The 27,333-nt window shown below is 25.4% G+C and overlaps 1 protein-coding gene across 5 annotated transcripts in view; it reads right to left on the reverse strand.

Moving 5' to 3' along the window:
• Positions 1-304: 304 nt before the first annotated feature.
• The window catches only part of LOC145833832 (uncharacterized), a 51,594-nt gene continuing 24,565 nt past the window's right edge, over positions 305-27,333 (reverse strand). For 4 of the 5 annotated variants that reach the window (XM_082941031.1, XM_082941030.1, XM_082941029.1 and 1 more), the window contains 12 exons: positions 25,832-25,913; positions 23,784-23,924; positions 23,423-23,584; positions 20,037-20,128; positions 19,041-19,225; positions 17,369-17,579; positions 14,931-15,040; positions 14,675-14,801; positions 13,988-14,247; positions 7,566-7,743; positions 2,897-3,046; positions 305-997 (listed from right to left, as the gene is read on the reverse strand). In XM_082941031.1, the coding sequence (XP_082797157.1) occupies positions 677-997; positions 2,897-3,046; positions 7,566-7,743; positions 13,988-14,247; positions 14,675-14,801; positions 14,931-15,040; positions 17,369-17,579; positions 19,041-19,225; positions 20,037-20,128; positions 23,423-23,584; positions 23,784-23,924; positions 25,832-25,913 (2,019 nt within the window). In that variant the 3' untranslated portion in view covers positions 305-676. Of the gene's footprint in view, positions 998-2,896; positions 3,047-7,565; positions 7,744-12,889; positions 13,585-13,987; positions 14,248-14,674; positions 14,802-14,930; positions 15,041-17,368; positions 17,580-19,040; positions 19,226-20,036; positions 20,129-23,422; positions 23,585-23,783; positions 23,925-25,831; positions 25,914-27,333 lie in introns of those variants that run through there. The other variant, XM_082941032.1, reaches the window with a different exon arrangement.

Here is a 27,333-nt window from a genome sequence, read left to right on the forward strand (position 1 = left end):
AAACACATATTTATCTTATAAAAAATCAGATAATCACAAAAATACTTGTTTAGACTTTAATTAAATTGAATTGTTTTGTTTTTTAAGACATAAATGTTTAATTTACACCTTAAAACCGTTTTATCATACGATAATAAATATTATAGTTTCATATATATAATAATACAATAAGTATTGTGAAGGTTGTAAGTGTTGTAAAAACAAGTCTTAAAAAGGTAAAACAAAAACAGCATATTTTTTGATTAATTTATTTTACTCCATAATGTTTTATGTAGATAAAAACTGAACAAAAAAACTAAAGCGCATAAGTCTTAGAAAATATAAAACTTTTTGAAAATATTATAAGTTTATTTACTGCAGTGTAATTAAACTATTTATTTAATTCAAGTACTAAAAAAATACTAGAAAAAGTTTAAATAAAACTGATTTAAAACTATTAAAAGGCAAGAAAAAGACATAATAAACAAACAATAAAGACTTTTACAGAATATGTAAAACAAAAAATCAATAAAAATTTTAGCAGCAATAAAATTTATAAAATTGAGAAAATAAATTAAAATTTGCTTTTATTGTTTCAGTCAGTAAAATTTCCTATATTAAAACAATAACGTCATACAGAAACAAAATACTTAAATTCATTGGTATATAAAATAAATAAAAACAAGCTGATGAATTACTAGTTCGTTGATTGTGAACTGGAGTTATTGTCCCTACTCATACTACTATTAAAACTTCCTCTATTGTTTCTTTCACTAATTTGTGCACCCCTTCCTTCAACCTCGAACCTATACTTTCCTCGAGCTCCCGGTTTTCTAGGACGGACGGCTAAAGAGGGGCTATTAGGATCATATGCAGAATGTCTAGCTTTAGTTATGGTTGTAATGCCGCTAGACGTATCCTTTCGTCTAGGTCCGCGCCTTCTATTACATAGGACGCCTAACCATAGTCTTCGAACTTTTTTTGGTCTTGCAATAAAAACTATAAATATCCATAGACCCTACAAAAAAAGCCGCTATCTAAAATGTACAATTAAAACTTTGATTTAAAAATAGTTTAATAACTTTGTATCCTTGTCCAAAACAACTTTATGCTGTTCAATAACTTAAGGATATTTACTTTCAAAATATAAAAAATGTGTTACATATTAAAAACATAAAATTTCAAAACAACTATGCAGTGCTTATTTACTTATCCAGACATGTTGGGTACGGTTTTTCTGTAAACATATCCGGATAATCATTTTTCTGGATAAGTCTAAAAATTAACTTTATTCATAAAATAATATAACTGTTGTATATTATGCTACGCAAAATAAATAATAAAAACGTTATAGTAAAAACAAACAACAATTATGAATAAAATTAAATACAGTAATAAATAATAAAAGCTAAATTTTAATTTAATTATTTTATTTAAGGTAGAAAATATTCAGACTTAGTAACCCTCTGCAACAATATACGTTTTTTGAGGGTCAAGCAAATTAAATTCATCATTTGTATTTACACCTGCCCTTACTTATAATAAAAAAAAAAGACTATTTTTTGTTTAAGAGAAAACAAAAAATAATTTTTTTTTTAACAGAAACAAACTAATCAAAATGAAAAATATGTAAACCTATTTCTAGTTTTGAACAAAATTTAAATGTAAACTTTAGTAGTATTAATTTATAAATACACTCAAAAATTTTTACAACATGAAAGCTTAAATAACTGTATCAAACAAAAATAATATTTAAATTGAATTTTCTTTTTGAATGAAACTACCGGATAAGTGAGCGTCCAGATAAATGAGGTCCGGATAAGTGAATAAGCACTGTATTACCGAGATAAAAAAACAAACTGATAATTTCAACAATTTTGTAGCTTTGTATAATGAAGTATTTAATTTTACCTATAAGGTTTACACAAAGTTTTAATTTAAAAACAAAAATATAACTTTTTTAAGTTTTAAAAAGTTATAAAAATCATGCTTAGTATACATAAAATTTCTTTAGTATTTTAGTGTTGTTTTTATTTTCTCCATAAAATATTTTTGATCAAATTTTGTTATTAACTTTTTTTATACACAATGTTTTTTAATATAAACGAACTATGTTAATTGTAGTATTCAAAGAATCCTAAATTAACTCAAAACAAAAGTTTTAAGTGAAGGGAATTTTTCGACAATAAAAACTTTTCGCACCCCTTAACAATAATAGAACATGTCGTCACTGTTGCATAACATTAAAAATCTTAATGTGCGACAGTTTATTAAGTTTTTAAAATACTTTTTTGATCAAGTAAGTTATCTTTAGTTAGATTTTCTTGCTTTATTACTTCTATGTAAAAAAAAATAATTTATTGTATTTAAGTAATTTAAATAAATTTAGAATATGGTTTTTTAGCTAAAGTTTAATTGGAATATTGGATCTAATACTTTTATATTTATTGTGTTTAAGTTGAGCGGTTTGTATAACTAAATAAAATTATGAAAGGGTCACTTTTTAAGTTCTAGACATCATACGAACTATTTTATATAAACAAGTTGTATTTGTTTAAAGCTTAAGAGTATTTAACAAGTATATATTTGAAGTTTAAGTCACTTTTTATGGTAGTAATTAGTATTACTGTAGTTTTAGATAAATCTATCTTTATACAGCTTGCGTAAAGTGTAAAAACAGACTAAGCTTAAATGGTTAAATAAAAGAAAAGATAGCAATACAATTTCAAAACAAAAACCGAATTACGTTGAGTATAAAAAAAAAATTCAAAACATGCTAACTAAAAAATTGTTTTTTATTCTTTAACTTTTAAATAGATAAGCAGTTACAATATTTTATATTAATTTTTTATTTTTAGAGAGTGTTAGAAAAAAAAATAATTATCACATTTATCAAAATTAAAGTTTTCAAAAAAACCTGCAAGCTGTTGAAAAGTACAAATATGTAAGAGAGAACTCTTGTGACGATTCCGTCTGGAAATGGTTGTATATTTATAAAAAACCCAACTATCCATGTGGGACCACTTAATAACAATATTGCAAGCGCATTTATGACGTGCTGTTTAGCCTAAAATATATTTATATAAAAGTTACAACTGAAGAAGCTTGTTATACTTAAGTTATACATTTTATTTATCATTTTACTAAAAATAGTTGTAATATTACCTGAATTACTTAAAAGTTATATACCTGTAGAAAATATTCATTAAATTTTGCTCGAAAGTGTATTAATCCATAGTACAAATACTTTTTCATTGACTTGCTTATCATTTTTATACTAAGAACTGAAATAATTATCTTTATTTTTCTATATATTTTGCCTAATTAAGTAGCATTATCTCAAGAAAATTGTAGAGTATTTTGTTAAATGTTAGATTTAACTAGTAAACTTAACCGTTAAAAAGAAATTTATCTTAAAAAACGTACAGCGGGGAGATAATGGAATTAATCAATATATAAGTGATTTGTATTTAAAGACTACTTAAAAGTACCTTTTTATTAACTTGCTGCGTTCTAAAATATTGACTTTCTAGCATTTGCCAAAAAGAAAAGTTTTATTCTAAAACTCAAGCTGTTTGGAACAAATAAATAAAATATCCTAGACAAGACTTTAAGAGGTATCCAAGAGGTTAAGACTCGATAACCAAACTGTTTTTTCGTGCACCAGGTCCTGAGACCAAATATTTTGAGCGTCTTTTTTTGTCGTTTAATAAACTAATGATACATAACATTTATTAAATACTTAATTTCTAGTTTTAAACTCTAGCAGTTAACTATTTTTTATTTTGTATTAACTATAAACGTAATTAAGGTAGAATAAATATAAGCGCAACTTTAGAACTTTATTACTTATATGGATGCCATACTAAATAGTAAAATTAAAATAAAAAACTTATATGTTAGATATGAGAAAAGCATAACTGTAAAAATTGTAAAATAAAAATTAGTTGTAAAGAACAAACACAAATAGTATAAAAGTTAAAAGTTAAAGCCTTTTTTTGGAAAAAAAAGCATGAAATGTTTGAGTTTTATAAAACAAATGCCGTCATAATTAATTATAGTTATGTTACTTTAACTAAGAAAAAGAGTATTATTAAACAATTATTTTCTAATAATTAGATAAAATTAGACATATGATTATGATAAATTAATATAGAAAAAATAGTTCAACAAAAGCAAAAAAAAAACGTTAATAGTACACATTTTGCCATTTAAAGTATTCTGTTAAAATATACTGTATATGCTTTACTATACTATGTATTTATTTAAATGAAACCGTTTAAAGTTAGTCCATAATTAAACACCTTTTTTTCACAAAAATATTAATCCACGTAAATTGAAATCAGACGTTAAACAAAATATTAGCACAGAAATGTTTTGCATATAACAAAGCTTTTCCAACTATATTTTTATAAAAGTAAACTTGACACGAATCAAAAAGATGAACAACTTGACAACGTTGATAAATAGTAAAGTTAGCTTGACAACGTTGATGAATAGTAAAGTTAGAAATGTTTCGATTAGAAAAATTAAGAACTGGTTAGATTATTAAACTTGTAATAAAAAAAAACGTTAAGTTTTAAACTAAACTTAAACTAAAAAATATACAACTTTTTATAAGCAACGAAAGCAAACTAAATTTACGTTTTATTTAATACTTATCACTACGATTTTATTGCTAGGTTCATACACAGGTAATATAATTTTTATTTAAATAAGAGAGCAGTAAATTCTGTGAAATTAAAGTTTGTGGTTAACTTTCTTAAAGTAAGGGTATTAATATGTTTTATGTAACATTGTCTATTTGGTTTTGAGACTAAATCGAAAAGTATAAGTATTAAGAATTTACTTAATTTACATGTAATAATTTGTAACAGGGTTTCCCAAACTTAATTTCATAGTCACCCCCTTTTCAAAAAACTAAAAGATAATTCCCCCTTTTCATTACAAGCGCTAGAATATTTAATGTAAGTTTAAAATATCGGATCAATTATGCATGAAACCTTTTTTCTACTCTTTCATTACAAACCCCAAAATGTACAATGTAAGCTTCAAATAATGCTGTAACAAAATCGCCCTTTGTTATTAAATTGTGTTTTAGTTTTCTGCCATTTTTCTGTGTTGGCGGTTAATAATTTAATTTATATTGAGTTGATGTTGATTATAAGCTGGTTTTTGCACTAGTTTTTTACATATTATTGTTTCTCATTGCTGTAATTAATTCATTGAAAAGATTAAACTATTTGTAACTCTGAAGCTCTTGTACTTAATTCTTTAAAAAATGACTTAGCTTTATATATATATATATATAAAGTCCCCTAAGACAGGTCATTAGGGTTATAATGTAAGTTTTAAATCTTCCGTCAATTATACCTGAAGTCTATTCTTTATCTTCAAATAACCTAAGAATATCTAGTGTAAATTTATTTTTAGTTGTCGCATTACTAGTTATCGCAACTTAATCCTGCCCAAAATTTCGAAATAGATTCTCTTTCGCCTCCTTACTAGGTATTGTCCCCCGAATTACTTAAATCGCCCTCTTTGGGTATCCTTGCTTTTAAGTGAAAAATTTAGCTAAGCTTTTTTTAGTTAGCTATTTATTATAGTCAATTAAAAAAAAATAGTTTAGATAACAAAAACTGCGGTTTTTACATCCTTTTCTTAATTTAAATGTTCACTAACGGAAAAAACAACACTTATACAACTTTTAGAGCAGACAACTATTATTATTAAAGCTATTCTTTCAGGTAGATACCACTGCATTCAGTATCAAAAGCTAACTTACCTGTCTTGATAAAAACTTTGTTTTAACCAAGTCTTTTGTGACAAAGAACTTAAAAAGTTATATTATTAATCTACATGTAATCACTGATTTGTTGACCTTAGACGAATAAAGTTTCATAGATATTTCCTTAGAAATATTAAAAGCGTCGGTACGCTGTTTAGTACCTACGACTTAATAGTTAAAAAGACAGACTGTTTCTAAAAATAAAATTACCTACTACAGAAATTAAGAAATCAAAAAGTATATTATTTTTTAACTTAAAAAAAAAATAAATGCTGTAGTAACATGGTTCTCTTAAGAGCTGAAAATATAAATGAATTTGTTTATTAGACTTTGTAACAAAATTGGAAAGTTTGAACTTTTAAAAAACAATAACTTTATAATACAAAATTGGTTTGTTGTTTACAAAACCTTTAACTAAACTTTCTTATATAATTATTTAACTATATAAGATAAGTAAAAACAACTTTTAAGAAAAGCATATGTTTTTAAAACCAAGACGGTAAAATTTTTTTGGTTTGTTCAAAAAAAGTGTAGGTTATACAAAACCAAAAATGATTAATTTCCTTCTAAGTAGTCTGCTAAAAGATACTGATACTTCAATTTTGTTTAGTAATAAAGTAATTAAATCGCTAATAACTGATCAAAATGTATACAATATTAAAGTGAAAACTGTTAGCTGGTAAGAGATATGTTATAAATCAGCGGTATTAAACTGAGCCTATAAGTTTTTCAACTAAAGTTTTTTTAACCAGAAAATCTTCTGAAAACGGTTTAAACAATTTTAAAACATATTTTCCTTAGTAAATCTACAACTCTTAATAAAACTTTAGTTGAAAAACTTATAGGCTTATCTTAATCTTATCAAATTTTTAAAAGTCATACCTCAATATTAAACCAAAATACTTCTAAAAATTCAGTTCAATGCTAAATACCGTTTTTATAACAAATCAAAATAGTAACGTTAAAAGAGCAAAAAATCTTAACAGTTCTAAATGTAGTTATTAGTATTTTTACTATAATTTAAGTAAACAGCTCTAATATATATAAAAACTGTTATAGTTTAAAATATTTATCAAAACATTTAATCTTGTAAAAACTTGAGAGTTAGCAATTAGAGCCTTTTTTAAATATGCAAAAGTAGACGCTTGTTAGACGTACCAAATAGTAACGATATACTTAAAATTAACGTCATTAAACAGCTAAAAGTAACTGATACTTAACAAATTGCTTAGCTATTAATACACATACTACACAAAAACTTTTGGTGTTAAAAATGTGTCTAGTTTATTGATATATAAATATGTAGGAGATGTTTTTTATCGTAACTAACTGCTTACCAATTTATAGTAGTAAACTATTTTATTTCCTGTCAAATTAAAGTTGTAAGGTTTCCAGCAAACAATGAATAAATAAAAAGTTATAAAGCTTCTTTATGGTTTGATTAAATAGGTTGCACGACGATTAAAGTTCTAATATTTCAAATTCCAGTATTTAAAATCTATTAGTTAAAAAAATTGAAACTTTTAACATTAATAAATTTTATATAATTACAATTCATCTATTTGAATGAGTATGTTTTTCACCATCGTAATCTTTATTCATCGGCCCTTCGAGTATGATTTTATTTTAATAGTTTAAAGTAATTATATGAGGTATGGGCCCTTAAATATCTTTATGAGAATTAGAATTATCAGAATTTGATTTCCCATATACTCTTCTAATTAATATGAAGATGCATATTTTTAATTCTTAATTTTTAATATCTATTTATAGCTTAAAATAGTTGTAAAATTTTAACCTTTATATGGCGACTACTGTTCCTTAAGCTTGAAGAAGAACGTCCTCCTTTTGCATTAGCCATTCGTTTGCATGTTACATTATAAACAACTAAACTGAACAAGACAGTGTTTACAAGCAATATAGTACCTAGTGGTACGAGGACTGCATAGATAAAACCTTCACCAACAAGGAAACATCTTTATAAATAAAGTTATTTTTTTATATACAAACTTAAGTTTTAACTTTAAATTAAAAAGTAATTTTTTTGTTAAAAATGACTGTAGTACGTCAAGTTTTAAATAAATACTAAATAAGTTTAGTATAATATATTTAAAATCTTCCAAGACATACAAAAGGCTTATTGCAGATATTATTTTACATTATCAGAAGCCTTTAACAAAATATTTAAAGGGCTTGCTTAAGCATGTACTAGTTAAATTATTTACGAAAATATTGTTATATGCTTGATGATATTGATGTACATTAATAAAAGGCATTTAAACTCAAAAAATCAATGAAAATTAGTTAGTTATTATTCTAGTTATTAGTTAATGTAGAAAGAGACTGGTATCTTTAAAGAACGCCAGCCAATAAAAAAAAGATAAACTTAAGTTGATAAATAAAACTGATAAACTAAACTATTTGGTTAAAAGTTACAATAAAAAAATAGTTTATACTGCATCGTATAAAAATATTCTTAAAAACTAGTTGTATTAAAGTGAAATTAAAATTCCAAAATTAATTGTATAGTAAAATAAAACTTTTGACTATTTGTTTAAATCCGCACAAACTCTTAGACTGTAATTATTTCTAAAATGATTGTTTTATTTTACTTAAAATATTTAATTGAGGTTATACTTTTTTTTTGAGAAATGTTATTCAATTCTACTTAACTTTAATTTCTTATTTTTTATAAGTTTTATTTTTCACAATAAAAGTAAAGCCTAAGTTAATAAATAAAGTGTTTTGAAATTTTAAAATAATTTTTGTTTTATACAATTCAAGGGTATACTAACATTTCTCACCCGCGCTCAATTCCCACCCGCACGATTCCCACCCGATCAATTCCAACCCGAATGAATCCTACCCGATTAATTCCCACCCGAACCATCTCCCACCCGAGTCAAATCCCACCCTAATCAATTCCCACCCGATCAATCCTACCCGATCAAACCCCACCCGGTCGATTCCCACTCAAGTTGTTCGACATTTTTGCATGGGTCTTTGTTTTTTTATTGCACGGCGTCATTTTCGTACGAGCTTCATTTTTGCACGAAGCGTCACTTTTGGACGAGTATCCACTTTTGCATGACATCACTTTTATACAAGTCGTTACTTTTGCATAGTTAAAAGCTTTGTCAATATAAAACTATATTTAAAATAAATTAAACTAAGTTGAGTTTAAAATTCATTAACCTTTTATATATCAAATTATTATTTTAGTTTCTATTATACGTAAACTTTAATTTATTGAAAAAAAAAGTAACTAAACCTAAAACTAAACTTTAGAAATGTTTATCGCTTAGTAAAATTTATTTTTATATTAAATATGTAAAAAGTAAAAAAAAAAATCATAAAATATTTTCTTGTTTAATTTTTCTATTTTTTTTAATATAAATAAGTTTAAAGATGACTTAGACTTGGCATAAAGTCAAAAATACGACATAAAAAACATAGATGCACAAAAACACGCACGAACCAAGGTTTTTAATAATAATGTTAAATTATATTCTTTTAAGTTTAGTTGTACAAATGTCAAGAGTCTTTTAATTTTTTCTAATTGAAATTTTTTTTTAGTAAAGTTAAACAGCAGTTGGTATTTTTTTTTGTTTTTAGCTAGTTATAACTGTAATACTTTTTGTACTTTTTATTTTATAAAATGTTTAACTTATCATTACAGATTGAAAATTTGCTTGAACTCGTATGTTAATACACTTTGCAACTTTTTTAGACTTAATCTAAAGCTAAAATTGCATGTTAGTATTTTAACATAAAAGTAAAATTTAGTCTTAAAAGTAATATTTTTTTTCCTTAGTTATCTTATATTTGGACGTATAAGTTAAACGAAAAGAAAATATATTTTTAACTTTGGTGTACAAAAAGAGAACTTTTATAGGATGTTATTTAAATTTTCAATCAAATTTTAGTTTAAAAAGGAAAGTAAATCTAATTAGAACTTTGTGTCATCGTTTACACAAAATTTGTTCCCCAGAGTTGCTACTAAGTGAAATCAAAGTGGTCAAGTTACTATTAAGCAAAAACGGTTACCCACAAGAGTTAGTTAACAAAACAATTCATTTACATTCGAAAAATTTGGACATAATTAAGACAATAGGACCGGAAAAATGTGTAGTTACTTTAAAAGTTCCATTCATTAGTAAAAGCTCAGAGATGTTAGAAAAAAAAACAATTAATAAGAAATACTTATTATGCAGCAAACCCTAGAATTGTTTCACCTCTAAGCCACTATTAACACCAGGTGGTAAGGATCCAGTATCAAACTTAAATAAAAGTACGATAATCTACCAATACAGCTGCTTTTGTACAGCAAGTTATATTGGATTAGCGACAAGACATCTAGGGAATATAATAAAAGAGCATGTAACAAAAAGTGTAGAGAACTTTTGCTTTTCAGATAAGAAAGATGGTATACCGGTCAAGGTTATAAATGCATCTAAACGTTTATCTATTGCAGAATATTTAGTAAATGATTCAACTTGTGCAAACAGTTATAATATAAATAGATTTGAAATTATTTAAACTTGTAGTAATGTTTTCGATTTGATTAAATTAGAAGCCATTTGTATTTTGTTAAGGAAACCTGTTTTACGTAAGCAAAAAAATTTTGACTCTAGTGTTTCGTTATTTTCGTAATACTTTATAAGGATTGTTTTCATTTTATTTATGTTTAGTTTTACTATAGATCAATTATAACGTCAGTGAACTTAATTGATTTTAACTTTTACTAATTGCTTCTGTCTTTTATTAATCTCTTGATTACTTTATGATTACTTGGTTACGATATAAGTTTGTAAAATCTTATTACTTGTTAGCTTTGTACTCTACTGATGAGATTTGCTCGAAATATATTTAGTGTTTTTGAAAATGTGTGTCTTGTGTAACTTATTGTATAATTACTGGTCAATTATGTTCCAATATTTAAAAAGTAGTTTAAAGTATTTTAGTTTATAACTGTTTGCCCCGTATCGTGTGTAAGAGAAGTTTTAAGCAATAAAATAAATAAATTACTATTTTATATCATAATTTTTACCAAGATTCGTGTGTAAATATGTTATAAATTTTTGTCATAATAGCTGTATGTCTTACAAAAAATCTATATAGTAATCTATCGTACAACTTAGAAATTATTTGTTGTAAAATGTATGTATTGGTTCTTGTTCTAGTGTGTCTTTTAATTTGTTTTCTGTTTTACAAGAAAGTTGATGTAAGTTTTAAACTATTCATACTTAAAAAAAAAAAAGCATTAAAACTGATAGGCTTAAACTATTTAATTATAGTTATATTCATTTTTTGAACTATTTTAGCAAGTAGTAATCTTTAAAATTGAAATTCAAAATAACTAAAAATAGGGTATTAATATTGTAGATTAAATTCCAATTGAAATATTGTTTTTTTTTTTTTCAGCAGTTAACTTGAATTAAAAAGTTATAATGTTATCAGACTCTTTTTGAAACAGCATTAACAGCTTATAATTAAGTGTGGATACCTGGACCTGGTGAGATAAAAACAATGAATATCAAAGTAAAAGTAAAAAAATTAGTCAAAAAAAAAACAAAACTTAAATTAAGTAATTTGTTTCCTGAATCGTCCGTACTTTTATAGTAATAAGTTTAATTTTTTTTTTCCTCTACTTAAAAAAGTTTTGAACTTGCTTTTAGTTGTATTTAGTTTTATTTTAACTTTATATATAACTTATTTCATTTTTTTATATTCAAGTTTGGTTTTACACTAACACGTAATTAATGTTTAAACAGGTAAAATTTACATTTAATACAATTTTAGTTTAATTTTTTTAATAAATGTATTCAAATAATTTTCGTCAGCTTAGTTTTATCAAATTTTGACAAAAAGTCAGCCGTCCAAAAGTGACGACTGGCGCAAAATATGTCATCAGTAAAAAAATTATGCGATGCAAACAGAACGCTTTGTGCAAAGTTCAATCAAAAAAAAAAGATAACTCGTGAAAAAGTGACAGCTATGCAAAACTGACACTATGCAAAAATAACTCTCCGTGCAAAAGTGATGCTGTGTAAAAGTGACGTGTGAAATTTATTGGGCGGGAATTGATCCGGCGGAAATCTAACTGTGTGCGCGCGTTGGAACTGAGTGGACCCCAAATTCAAGATACAAAATCGAACAGGAAAAATGTCAACATTTTAAGCATATTGCAAACACTTTATTTTAATTTAATTTAAATTTAAGTTATATTTACAAAGCTAAAAGTTAATGAAGGGTAACTTTTTAATAAGCGAGCTAGATTTCCTAAACAAGTAATTTTGTTGGCCGGGCGTGCTAAAAAAAGTGTTGCAGGTGGCGTAAATAAAAAAATTAACTAACAAGAGAAAACTCTTGAAAATCAATAACATATTGTAATTAACACTTATTATTAGCTAATATGTTTCAAAACTAAACTAAGAGAACACTTTAAGTATTTAAAAAAAGCTCGTTTTCATTTGTATACAACAAGTTGTTTTTAAGCTACGTCTCGTTATAGGTTTTTTTGGAGCGTATGATCTAGTCCGTACGTTGGACATCCTAAATTTATAACCATACCATAGTATCAAGTCATATTTAAAAAAAAAACTAATAAAGTATTAAAGAAGAAAGCTGATACATATTTTATACAGCCGTTTTCTTAGAGGAAGAAATAGTTAAGATAACGGTGAAAATAACTTATACATAAATAACTTCTACTTTAAAACTTTTTGCTTTCAAAAAATTTTATGGTCACCTTCTTAAATTAGAGACTTCTACTCTATATATTATATAGAGATAGAGATTATATAAAAAGAAGATGATTTAGCTTTTATAAATTTTACTCAAATTTATAGGTTCTGGAAACAATTTTATATTGTTTAGATAGAAAGCATACAATATGTACTTTAAGAAATTATTTAGTTTAAAGTTTAATCATACTGATTCATGAGTTTATTTATAACAATAAAAACAATTAGTTTGTGATATATAATATAAAGCATTCCAAGTGTAACATTTTTAAAATAAATTTTTAGTTGAAGTTAATAAAATATTTTCAATTAATACGTATTTTAATTTGGATGACTACTAGTATCGTTTTTCTACTTTAAAAGCAAATTTATTAATAAATAATAAAAGTTTTTAACTAAATATAAAACTTAGTTAACTATGCAAAGAATAGTGGTGGGCAACGTACGGCCCGCGGAGTGAAATTAACCGGCCTCCTGACGTTTATTTTAAGTTCAATTGAACCCGACCGACCAAGATTAATATTATAAAAATTGTTCCAATAAATTTAAAAATATTAATGTAATACTCCAACCAAGGGTTGCTAAAAATAGATGATTCCAAATACTTAATAAAATATTTGTATGCTTTAGCTTAAACTGTTACGCCCGAGTAATTTTTAGTAAACGAATCAATTAGTATTTACAAATTAGTATTAGTTCGGCCCAGGGTTCTAATATATATAGAATTGTGAATACTTAATAAACAGCTAAAATGTCATACTTAAGAAATTTTTGTCAATTAATAGAGTTCGAACTAGTGATTAACCGGATCCATAAATTACCATCCGGCCGGATCCAAGTCTTTTTTTTAAATTAGGTCCCAGCAAAATCTGGATCTAGTTTTAAAATTAGTATCCGTCCAGATCCGAACAATATTTTTAAGTTAGGATCCGACCGGATCTGCATCTAAAAAGGCATTACCCGGTCGGATTCGTACACTGGATCCGGTAAATTACTAATTTGAAATGCTCCGTCCCGCCAAGGAATAATTTTTTTCGGATCCGGCCCGCCGATTAAAAACTTTTTCCGCACCTACAGTAGAACATAAACCAAGCTTTTAATTATCTATAAACTTTTGGTAGCAGAAAAAGAATTTAGGTTTGTTTATAATTTTTAATCTTTTTATGGTGTTGCCTTTGTGATGACTATTTAAAGTAGTAACTTTATTATATACATGTTTCTACAACCATCTTTGATTAAAATTTAATAATAATAGTAAGTGAAAGTTTTAAAATAAACTAAAAATTTTAACAAATAATTAATTCAGTTTTTAGAGAAATTAAACTTTTTTTTAATCATTTTAGTTCAGTTGTATATATGGCTGTTTTAAATTACTAAAGCTGCAAAAATCTTAAATTGTTATCATAATAGTTTATTCAAAATGATTTGAATATTAAGCTTTATTTGTTTGTGAAAAAAAAAATTTAAAACTTACTTAGTAGTTAAAGATTCAAACTCAGGATAAATTTTCCAATCAAATTCTTCGGTACTAGGCGAATTGTTTTTCAATATAATATGTGCACTCAATGTAGCTATTGTTAGCAGAAAAGGAAATCCCCATCCTATGACTGCCATTTTTTCTACATAAGACTGTACATTGCTCCAAACTTTGACAAAAAGTAAATACATATCCACTACTTCAACAAACATCCATGCAAATGATGCAGTTAGAAAGTATTGCATAAAGAAGCCGCTCTATTAATTTTTATTGCGTTTATAAAAAACTTCTTTTTTAAATATTTTGCTACACTAAACTTAAAAGCAAAAAAAAAATATTTAAGTATTTGTGATCTAAGACTAATATAACTAAATAGCTAAACATTTTTAATTTAAGAAAATGTATAAATGGTCATAAATTTAGTTGATCGCGATACTTATATAGACCGTGACAATTTATTAAAGTAGCATATTAATAATGAATAAAATTAAATAATTTTTATTAAGTAAGCTTTATTTAGTAAATAGAAAATAAATGTTTAGTTTATTTTGATAAAAATTAAATTAACAACAGCAGATACAAAAAAGTTTAGATCTAAACTATCTTGTTACGTTTTTAAAAACAATTACTTTCTATCCAATAAAATATAGAATAAAAAAATTTTGAAGTTTGTGATTAACTTACTGCAATACATTGTTTCTGATTTGATGGAAAACTAGCTGCAAGTCCAAAAGCATATGTTATATACATTCCCAATAGAGCAACACAAAAATGAACTAAAATCTTTTTAGACTTGAAAGCTCTTAGCGTTCTAATAAATAATATTATCTATTTAGATATTTTAATAAAAAAAAATGCTGCTTTTTATTTAAAGTTTTATTCAAGACTATTGAAAAAACTCTACTATTATTTAGATAACAGTTTTCAAAAAGTTACTAACCGAAACCCTAAGTATGTAGATATTGTAAGAAGTAGACCAATAACTGAAATTGCAGTACCAGCGTAACTCATATATTCAAGAATATAATCGTGAGTAACTGTATCGATATCCTACACATGTAAAATGTACAATTTTATTTAAAAAAAAATTAACATACACTACAATCAGAAAAAATAGTTTTAAGTAAAACATGTGTTTTTTCTTATATGGAGCAGTGTCGAAGTTGATTAGATTTACATACTTTACTCAGTGTTTGTATAATTTAAAGTATTAATTTTCTTACCATAAATGCAAGTAAGTGGAGAAGATTATTTTTTGTTAAGCTTAAAGGTGATAAAAAAACTCTTATCATAGTAACCAAAGTGACAAATTTTATTTTAAATTAACTTGTCATTTAATTTCGTATTATAATTTTTTTTTAACAGATTATAAAAATACGATACGCTTGCAACTACTAAATGGGATAGCTGTCAAATTTGCATGAGCGTACAAAATTGCACGAGGGGACAAAATTGCACAAGTGCACAAAGTTGCACGAATATACTTTTGCACGAGGGGATAAAATTGCACGAAGACAAATTTGCACAAAAGGTCACTTTTGCACAAAGACGCTTTTGCACGAGCAGACAATTTTGCACGGAGATATTTTTACAAGAGTTGATTTTTTCATTATTATATCTTTAATTTATTATTAACTTAATTTATTTTTTATTACGGTTTTTTTTTTCTTTCACTGTTACCCCTAACCCTTACTCTCGGTCAATAACTAATTTTAATATTATTATTTTTTTTTTTTACTATCACTGTTACCCCTGACCCTTACCCTCGTTGGTAGTTTTTTATTTATTTTTTAATAATTTATTTTTTTTTACTTCTTTTTATAAAAATTTTTATTTGTTATTATTATTTTTTTTCACTATCACTGTTACCCTACCCCTAACCCTCGGTCAGTAACTTTATTTTATTAAATTTTTTAATAAATTTATCTTTTAGTTTTTTTTTACTCTCGTGCAAAAATGTATCTCGTGCAAAATTGACCCTTGGTGCAGAATCATCTTCGTGCAATTTTGTTCCCTGGTGCAATTTTGTGCCCTTGTGCAAATTTGTTTTCGTGCAATTATGTATTTTCGTGCAATTTTGTTCTCGTGAAATTTAGAAATCTCGTGCATTTTTGTCTTCGTGCAATTTTAACCCGTTCCCTACTAAATTCCAGTTGATTCCTGGTATAGATATTTTGAAATAGCCGGAGAAATTAAACAAAAAGCTTCAAATTTCAGTATCAAAAAGTTTACGGAACCTAAATTTTTTAGTGGTTTTATTCAAAAGTTTCTTAATTTTATACTTTTAAAGCTTTTAAAATTCAACAACTATTATAAAAAATCAGTCTTAAAAATTAGTAAAAGAAGCTGAATTTTACAGTAGTATGTTTAATTTAAGAAGTAAAAAACGCTTTTACATGCACAAGCTTATCGTAATTGAGCTGAATATTGTTCACTATAACAAAACTCAGAAAACACGCCAGTTTGTTTTACGTAATTATTTTTAGAAACGTGTTCTACTTTTTCAAAATACTTTTATTTCTTTAAATACATAATAAGTTCTTAATAATGAAATATAAAAAGTTTAAGTTAACATCTATTGTTGTGTTCTGATAAAATGTCTAAAAAAATAATCTTAGTCAAGCTGAACTTAAGCCGTTAAGCAGCTGACACTTTATTCTTACTTATTTTGTAGATTTAAAGGGCTTCTAAAAAGTAAAATCATAATTATGTAAATTTATTGAAGTAATTATTAATTAATGTTTACATTAAAAAAAAAGCTAAAAATATTTGTTGGAAATAATAATGCTGAACAAAATTAAAAAAAAAGTTTATTATGATATAATAAACAAGATATATATAGTTTTAGCGCAAAATAAATTTTATAAAATTGACTTAGAAAGTTAAATTTTACAAAAATCTTGTACTTTGAACAACTTGTTCAGTTAAAAAAATTAATTTCAAATCTTCTAATTCCTGAAAGTTTTCAACATTATATTACGCGGATAATTTTTTTAATATTCCAGTACACAGATTAACTTAAACATTTAATGAAGTGAATCATTTTAGGTATCAAACTTTTTCTATCAATCTTTATACTTGTTGACAAACTTTAAATGAATACAATGATAATTAAGTGTTACGTTAGTTTTGTAAATAGTAAACTACGTGGTATTGAAGAACTAAAACAAAAGTTTTCTCCCTTAAAAACTCCAATCTTTATACTTTGTAAAAAAATACTGGTTAATATTAAGTTAATCAGAAAGATAATAAAACGACCAAAAAAAACGTTAAATAAATTAAAAAAGTTTAAACTATCTAAAAGTATAAAAGTATAAACTTTATAAAAGTAATGCTTCTACATAACAAAAAAAAACTGTACAGTATTCTAAATCTTACCATAATAATAGCGAAACTAGTTAGATGGTAGCACTGACAAACTACACCGTCATTGTTAATAAAGGTATCGCAACCGTCTGAAGACCATTCACCATTTCCTCCTGCCAAATTGTAATCAAAAAATACACAAACTGGAGTACGAAGAGCTCCCCTTATAGCAGTGTTGTTTTGGTTTGCCAACTCGTTAACTTGAGAAGTGTGTGGAGAAACTCTACAAATTAGTAAGTTTAAAATTTTAGTTAGTATAAAACACCTTAAAGTTAAACTAAGTATATTTTTGGATTACAAAGTAAAACATTGTCTTTTAAGATTTCAAAGAAAGTTTGTTTATAGGCAGAACTTTGTTTATCGTTTGAAAGTACTTAAATTGGGTGGCTTAGTTCATCTGAACCTAATAACACACGCTAAAAAACACAAAAAAATTTTTTTTTTAAGGTACTCTTATTATCAAAATGTCATACCATTTTATGTTTTGAAACTAAGGTTTTGAAGCTGCCTGGGTGAGGAGGGTTAGGGGTTAAGATTATCACTACAATGTACTGTAAATAATATGTACTATAAAGCTTCTTGAACAAATCCGTGGAACTAAGTGGCTAGTTTAACACAGAGAAACGTACGTCAGTTTCAATAAAGCAATTGCCTTGTAAACTGTTCTAATTAAATTCCAACGAACTTGTTTCGTAAGGATGTTTTTTAATAAATATGTAAGCAGTGTAATAATTTGAACATCGAAAACTAATATGTAAATATAACCAAAGCTAGAAACTTTGTTTTAACTTTTTAAGTGTAAGAATTTTTATTAAAAATTTTACAGAACGTTTCATATTACGTAATGTAAAAAAATAAAGATTGAGAAAATAATATGATTTTTATAAATCACAAATGAAGTTGGTAGAGCTAGTTAACGATTTTCACAAATAGTGAACGGTTTAGATAAAATCAATTTACTTATTTGATTATTAGTTAAAAAACCTTACAATACTGACCAGCAAACTGCAGCCTGAGGGCAAAATTCGGCCTGTAAAGCAAATATATAAAACCTAATTTTGACATTTTAGTCAAAAACTAATTATGTGAAATTAAGTCTTCTACTTGATAATTAGTAATTACTAGTATTCTATTATCCATATTTTTGATTTGAATTAGTATAATTTTATTGATAACATTATATATAACTGCAGCCTGGAAAGAATTTATACTAAACAGTGCGGCCGCCCGCGAGAAATTTTTCTATAACTTTTTTTGTTGTTTCCATAACGCTGCTGACCCCTGATTTAAAATAAGCTTGTTTACTAGAAATTAAAATGTTTACAAATTACTGTAAATCAATAAATTTTTCTAGAAATAATTTTTTTTTGGAATACGTTATCAAAGATAAGTCTATAAATCAGTTTTAAGTAAAAGTGAGTAGATTTCAAAATAAGACTCGAAGCTAAAACGTATATAAAGTAGAATAAATATATTTATAATATAATATAAAAAGTTTATTTAACTGTCGTAACTTTTTATTGTTATAAGTGTCATAAAACATAAAATTATTTTTTTTTAGTTTAAAAACTTATTACTACTCAGTTATGTTCACAACATTAAAAAAAATTTAGATCTTTAAGTAAAAAACTAAAATTTTTATATTTTAATTTTAATATAAAAAAAAAAGAAATAAAAACTTTACTTTATTTCAATTGGATCTTTTAAATTTGATATTTGCATCCGATCAACACTTGAACCAATTACAATACTATTAACAACTCGAGATTTTACTGTATTTAAATTAATTTCTCCAGTAGATGGTACTTTTGTTACTCCTGCTGACGAAAACAAAGTTGCATCTAGAAAAGCTGTGAATGCTACTTTTGTCTGCAATATTTAAAACAAATTAAGAAAAAAGAATTATTACTGAATAGATAATTTTAAAATAGATAAAGTATAGTTGTTAAATGTAGAAATTAAACTTTTACAAAAAAATAGATTTTATGAAAATCAAAATTCGGAAAACTCAAATTCTTAAGAAAAATTTAATTTGCCACAAAAATTCAAAAAGTAGTATATACATGAGAAAATAAAAATACGTTTGGTCTAACAAATACCTACATACACTTTTTTTTTGCTTTTGAAAAAAAAATCAATAAGGAAAAACTTAAAAATAACTAAAAATATCAGTATTTTAAAACTTATTTTAGCCATATTTCTAAAAATGCTAAGAAACTTTCAACAAAAAAACAAAAATGTGTAAGTTTAAATTTAATTAGACCTACATATGCGTTTTTTATTTTGTTCAAACAAGTTGATTAACCCTTAAAAACAATTTCAAAGAATTTGAATAGTCGAATTTTTTAGTGGTGCACCAAAAAAAAATTCTATCAAGTATACAAACTTAATATAAGTAAAAATTTTGTTACAACATATTTACAGTTGAAGATTTTGTTTATACCAGAAAAAAGGTTACAACAAAAGAAAACTGGCAAAATATTTAACATATTTTAAACATATAGAAGTGTATTAAGTCTCTGCCAGTTAACAACAATCATCTTAAATTTTTTTTTTCACATACAATGTAAACACAATGTTAAATCTGCTTTTAGCATGTGTTTATTTAATTATTTAACAAAACTTTTCTTATAAAGGAAAACTGAAAAAATAATACATAATTATAAAAGCTTATACTCACTGTTTCATTAACTGGAAGCGAGCCTGGAATAGTAATGCTAGTGGAGCTATCACTTGCATTATCAAAGCCTCCATCCAAAGAAAACGATAAATCTGTTTAATTTTACTTTGTTCGTATATTCAAGTTTTGAACAAAAATAAAAAGTAAATAACAGTTAATCATAAATGTACTTAGGTTTTTTCTATAGATAAAATTAGACTTAGTAAAAAATCAAATAATGTTTTATAATATATCTTATTTTATCTTATTTGGTTAAATGTTTTCATTTGCAACAAAAATTTATTAGTAAAATAAAAATAAAGTATCTATAAAGATTTTAAAACTGAATCAAGTTATATTTTATGTTTTGTTAACAGTTTTTCAGGGGTAGCTGTCTAAATTGCGCGAGCGTACAAAATTGCACGAGTTCACAAAATTGCACGAAGAAAATTTGCACGAGGGGATAAAATTGCACGAAGATACTTTTGCACGAAGGGCCACTTTTACACGAGCAGACAATTTTGCACGAAGATAATTTTGCACGGGTTAATTTTATTATATTTTATGTTTTAGTTTTTTTATCATTTTTATTATTATTTATTTTTTTTTACAATCACTGTTACCTCTAACCCTTACTCTCGGTCGGTAAGTTATTTTTTTATAGCTTTTTTGATTAGTTTTAATCTTTTTAATTTATAATTTTTTATTTAAAAGAAATATATTCTTAATTTTTTTTTACTATTACTTTTACCCTAACCCTTACCCTCGGTCGGTAGCTTTTTTTAATTAATTTTTTTTAACTGGTTTATTTTTATTTTTATCATAGTTATTATTTTATTTTTATTTTTACTATCACTGTCACCCCTAACCCTTACCCTCGGTCATTAACTTTTTTTTTAATTAAATTATTATATAGTTTTTTTTTTGTTTTTATTTTATTTTTATTCTATATTTTTTTACTCTCGTGCAAAATTGACCCTTGGTGCAGAATCATCTTCGTGCAATTTTGTTCCCTGGTGCAATTTTGTGACCTTGTGCAAATTTGACTTCGTGCAATTTTGTGCATTCGTGCAATTTTGTTCTCGTGCACTTTTATCCCCTCGAGCAATTTAGTAACCTCGTGCTATTTCAGGGTGGTGTATTTGTTAACTTTAAACGAAGTAGTAAACGTATACACAACTTAATTTTAATAATTAAACACAAAATTACTTTGATTTGTAAAAAGCAATTTATTTATTTAATTGTTTTTATTCGACAATCAATCACATAAGTAATTATATTTAATCTAAAAAATCCAGTATATATTTCGCCCATCATCAACAAAGTTGAAATGATTTATGCCATCTATAATAAACAATGAACTTCACCGCACGATCATCAACAACAGCATCCGAGACAATCCTACGACCGGTTTCGTCCTAATTAAGACTCATCAGGCAGGAAAAGTCGCAAGAAACCGCTTTTGTGATCTAACCAAGCGGGCTTAAGTACGAAATACTGAAGCGACCGTTTGTAGGTAAAATCCAAAAAAAATTTCTCGATTTCTCGGATTCTGTTGTTGTTGATCGTGCGGTGAAGTTTATTGCTTATTATGTTTATAATCTAAAAAAGAAAGTGACCTAACTTTTTAAAGAAACTTCTACTTTTATTTAGAAAATTAAGTGATAGTATTAGTGTTATTATATTGATTTTTTTTAAATGAATAAATATTTTGTATTTTTCATTTCAAATGCATACTTAAAAGTAAAAAAAAAATGTAGTAAACATTTTTTTAAACTTTAATCATATCACTTTGAATATCTGCCAAAAGCTCTTGGTAGACTAAGACTCAGGTTATATTCTCATTGAAATTTATTAGTCTGCTCTAATGTTCAATCTACAAACATTTATGATTCTTTGCCAAAAAGCTACTATTTGCTAGTATGATCAGTGATGTCAAGTTGTCTAATTGCCGTACAAAGTTAATACTCACTGTCTACTAGAAATGACAACTAGAATGTTTCTTTGTGATAAAAAAAAAAAAAAGATCAGTAAAACATGATAGCTTTTATTTGTAGATCAAATATTATAGCTTTTTTAATAAGATCCAAACCCAGATTTTAGTCTACGGAAAGCTTTAGTCAGATGGTCCAAGTTGTATAATTAACACTTGTTTTGTTTAAAAAGATTAAGCTTGGCTAATGGTACACGAAATGTTAGGCTTTGGCGCTGGTGAATTTCGCCAAATTTTTTGTATTGGTAACAATCTATTAATGTAAAAAAAAATCAAAATTATTTTTCAAACTAATCTAGATCAAAACTTCTTAGTAGTCTTATTTATCTTCAACATGATTATATTTTTCTAGTTTTATACAATTTTTGTCAACTTAAAAAAATGCTATTTCTAATTAAAAAATAGAATTTTTTTTTATGCCCACACAACAGTTTTTCTTCAAATAACACCCCAATTTTATCCATACATTTGTATACTTTTATCACACAGCTTCATAAACAATCACAACAAATAATAAGTATTCTTACAAGTAAACACTGTGTATTACATAACCTTTTTATCCCAATCAGGTATTATCTTTCAAATTTCTTGAGTTTGTTTTCAAGTAAACAAATAAACCGTAAAACAATATTAATTTACGTTATTTGATTCAACTATATTTTTTGTAAAACTTTGCTAAAACACCTTGGATACTTTTGGAAGTTTAGTTTTTTACTGTTTATATGTTTTAAAGAAATTTTTGCTAATACTATTTCACAAGCTTGTTGTAGTTTTATAATTTAATTTTAAAAACTTTACTCTAATAATTTATACTTTAAGCAAGTTCTTAAAACTATAGTGCTGTTTTGACTAAGACTTTACTTAATTTTTTAACATACTTTTTTACTATTCTCTACTTACAAGTATATATTTTCGGTAAATTTTTTAACGTAAAAGTAAATAATTTTTAATGTATATTGATCTTTTACAGGCTCTGTAGAGCTGTTAGTATTTAATGAGAAGCGAAACGTCGTAAGTAGTAAAGTATTTGCTTACAAAAACATTTTTTTGACTTTATAATGGGCTTTCCTTGTTTAGATGTTTGGGTTGTTATACATTTTTACGTTATATCTTATATGTTCATTTTGTTTCTAAAATTGCAGAAAAAATATTTTTAAGGGTCCGCTGTTTAAGGATTTAAAAACTGTACTTTATTTTCCTATTCAAGGTCATAAAACATATCATAATTTATTTTGTTTCAAGTTAGAAAAAAGTAAAAGTTAAACTAAGATGCACTATAATATATTTTAAAACTTCAGAGCAGTTTTATTCTGCTAAATTATAAATAACTTAAAAAACACGAGAATAATATAAGATTAATACTACACCAAATATTTAAGATAATTAAGCTGTATATAAAGCTTGATTCACAAACTTTTAGAAGTTTCCAAATTGAACTTTATTACTCCTCCTCTAACGTTTGAACCTTCTTTAAAAGGAGTCACTACTTTTGTTTCATTTTCAGGTATTTCTAACAAGAACAATATTTGCTCTGCTATCTGAGGTACTTCATTACTAGAACTTGTGTTAAATAGCTCTGGAAAAAAGATAACAAAATTATACTGCTCATTAATTGTGTATCAAAACAGCATTTAATAAAAAATAGGCTCTAAACATTTATTGTAGTTAATAAATTGTAATAACATATTTACTAACTTTAATTAATATAATTTAGCTTTACACTTAATGAGTAGGTTAATTTATTTAAATTAATTTAAACATTATCAAAAACTTGCCTTCATTTTGTGATGATAAAATACTGATGATTGAAAAAATTTTTGTAACTACGTCAACACTTAAACTGAAGTTAACTCTTGTTATGCTTTGAAGGTTTTCAACGATAGTTGTTAAATCATTTTCAATATTAATACTCGTTTCTATGTTAAAAATTGTTGTAAAAAGACTTTTACCAAATAACTTGTTTTTCGTAAGTTATAAATTCTTAAGTTTTGATAATATTTTTATAGTACATTTTTGTGTTCAATTCTATCAAAATATAAAAGAATTTATACACGAAAAGTAGACATTTCATTGACAAATGTTTATTTTAATTTTTTTCCTAATCTTTATTAAATAAATTACCTTGTTTCAAATTATTTTCTGGCCATTTATCTTTATTTTCATTGTTTAACAATTTATTATGATGTAATAATAAAAATTCTCTCTTTATATAAATATATATATACATACTAGTTTTGTGAAGTCCGTGGATGGTAGAAGAGGCTCTCAACTTTACGTAGGTGCCAATCATTAAATTTAGTATAACAGAAAAAATTTTTACTTCAGAAAAAAAAAACAACCTCAAAAAGATTTTAGCACTCCAAGTATGTATACAGAAACAACCCAACACTATCAGAAATTTATAGTAGCAATGGGTACGATCACGAGTAAGCCTTTAGCCAATGACACGAGATAAGTAAGAACATGAAAAAAAGCAGAAGTATACTATATTTTAAAGCTTCTTTCTGTTAAAGTGTAGCAACGCGAGTTGAGAAATGTTTTAAAGATGTTGTAGATAAAATACTTACTGAGTAGTATCTTTCAACAGGAAGACACTAAAACTGTTCTATTCCTGTATGTCAAACTTGAGACAATTAATAATGAAACACAATAGTAAACTGTTAGAAATCCAAGAGAAAAAAATTGCAAACGTATGACTGCAAAAAATTTGGTCAATGAAAAGTATTTAACTGAAAAATTAATTTATAAAGCTACCGAAAAATTTGATAATGAATTCTAGTCTTATGTTGGCTCAATAGGAATATCACTCAAAATCGCTATACACAAAAAAAAGAAGTTTAAAATACTAAAAACTAAACAACGCTACAATTTTATCGCAATACACATGAAAGTTTAATAATAATAAAACTAATTTCAGAATTTATTGAAAATTTTAGCGAGAAGGAAAAACAAATAAAGTCTTTAAAATGGTTTTAAATTATTTAACGCAGAAAAGGTTGAAACTTTTTGCATTAAAAAGTCGGAATTAAAAAAAAAGGAACGAGTTACAGAGCGGTTGTTTGCATTACCTTAACAATTTATTTAAAAACTATTTAAAATGTCCTAGATCTAGAATGTTGTTAAAAATGTAGTAATTCTAAAGTTACGTAATATAAAGTTTTATGTAATTTTGTACTTTTACTTGTAAATTTATTTTTATTGAATTGTTTTTTTTATTGAAACTCTTGTTTAGAAAGCGTGTTGTACGCTAAAACAGCTGTATAAGGAAAAAAAATTGTTTTTTATATTAAACATACAGTTGGAACCTACGAAAAGTTGAGAGCCTCTTTACCATCCACAGACTTTACAAAGAAGTATATATGCATATCAATAAACTTATATAACTAAAAAAACTTTTACTTTGTACACAGAGCCAACTTGGAAGTGATTTATAAAAATCTATTGCATAAAGTAAAACTAAAAAACTAGACCAAATATTTCGCTTTCCGCTCCTGAGCTGTTTAAGGTTTTTATAAAAGACCTAACAAAACAAAAATAAACGAATTTCACAAACTAAAAACATTATAGCTTTTTTGTTTTTGAATTTTAAGAAAGACGTTTTGTGCAAATTTATAGTACTTTAACTAAATTTAACGGAATGTAAATAAAAAAAAGTACAATTCAGTTTAACAAGTAGACAAATGATTATTTTAAATAACTTTCAACGGACATTTATTGAAAAAATTTTCATAGTTTTTTTTTAAGACTTACTTTTTGAAAAATGTTACAAAACGTTTAATTTAGTTTAAACATATCTAAGTTAAAAAAAAAACAATGACTTAACCAGTTTCTCTTGTAAAATTAGATATTTGTTCGTCTATATTTTCTTGTGTAAGATTTTTAATCTTAGTAATTGTTGAAGAAATCTGTTTTGAAAATTCTCATATATAAATTAGTACACATTGCAAGAAAAAAGTAGCTACAAAATATTTTCCAGTGTTAAAATTTACATATTTTTTAATTAAGGTTCAGTTTTATAATGAAGTAAATTCTAATTCTATTGCTTAAAGATGAATTTTTTTATAATTTAAGCAAGTATCTATTTGTACTTTAATTTTATGTTGATTCATTGATTTTTTGTCAAATTAATCAAGAAATGAAAATTCGACTTTTATACAATGAGTAAAAGTGTGTTTTTCAAAACGAGCACCTTTGTACCAATGTACAGTTAAATGTACCTATTTTAATTGGGTGTAAATCTGTACACAGTATATCAGGTTAGCTCAGTGTTTTGAGAAACACTAAACTAACCTGATAAATATGGGACAATACAATAAACAAACACTTAGCGCAAAATGTTACAAGAGGATAAACGACAGAAAAGAAGGAGTTGCACGAGAACTTGAGGTATCACAAATTAAAAGAAAATATGTTTGTTATGTATAAAATTACTAACAAATAAGTTAAAAAATAAAAAATCTAAAACGAAACAGTAGTAAATAATTTAGAAAAAGTTAAGTTCTTTTGAGTATTTTGAGATATTTATCGAATTTTACTGTTAATTATTGATTGAAGATTAAATTTTTTAAGTTTTCTCAATATTTTTTTGTTTATTTATTTAACATTTTAACAGATAAAAATGCTAAGTATCGAACTTAGTCTAGATGAATTTACTCAAGAAATTCTTATTTAAAATTATAGAAAAATATTTTTTTTTATAAGATGTAACGTTAAAAGGCGTTAAATCCTTGAGATTCTGATAAGCTAAGCTTATCGGAATATATACCACAGATGTTTTTGTGCTAAAACTTTATTCCGACTAACGGCGTTTCACTGCTGTCAAATAAATTTAAGAACAGTTCTACGGAGTCTCAAAAAATCTCTAAGAATAGGAGTTTTTTTTGAGACTCCGTAGATCTGTTCTTAAATTTATTTGAGAGCAGTGAAACGCCGTTAGTCGGAATAAAGTTTTAACACAAAAACATCTGTGGTAATTTCTTTTATATGTTTTTTTAAAAACTTTAACTAAATTCTTTGTAGTTGCTTTTAAACAAACATTTCTAAAAAAATGTTATTAACACAAAAACAATTAAATCGAGTTATTTAGAACTAGTTTAAGACTTTAAACCGTTAAAAAAAGAAGCATTAAACACTTCTACGTTCAGAATAAGCAGAATGTAATGGTTTCCTCTCTTACCAGAAAAGTTTCAAACTAATAAAAGCATCATTCAGTTGACAATTAGTTGAGTAAAGACATACATGATTTAAAGAGTTAATTCAAGTCACAGATTTATCTAAATTTGACAGCTTTTTTCTAATTTGAAACAGGTTTAGATTTTGTTAACT

The sequence above is a fragment of the Thalia democratica genome, chromosome 4 (genome assembly GCF_965202585.1).
Source record: "Thalia democratica chromosome 4, ktThaDemo2.hap1.1, whole genome shotgun sequence".
Classification (NCBI taxonomy): domain Eukaryota; kingdom Metazoa; phylum Chordata; class Thaliacea; order Salpida; family Salpidae; genus Thalia; species Thalia democratica.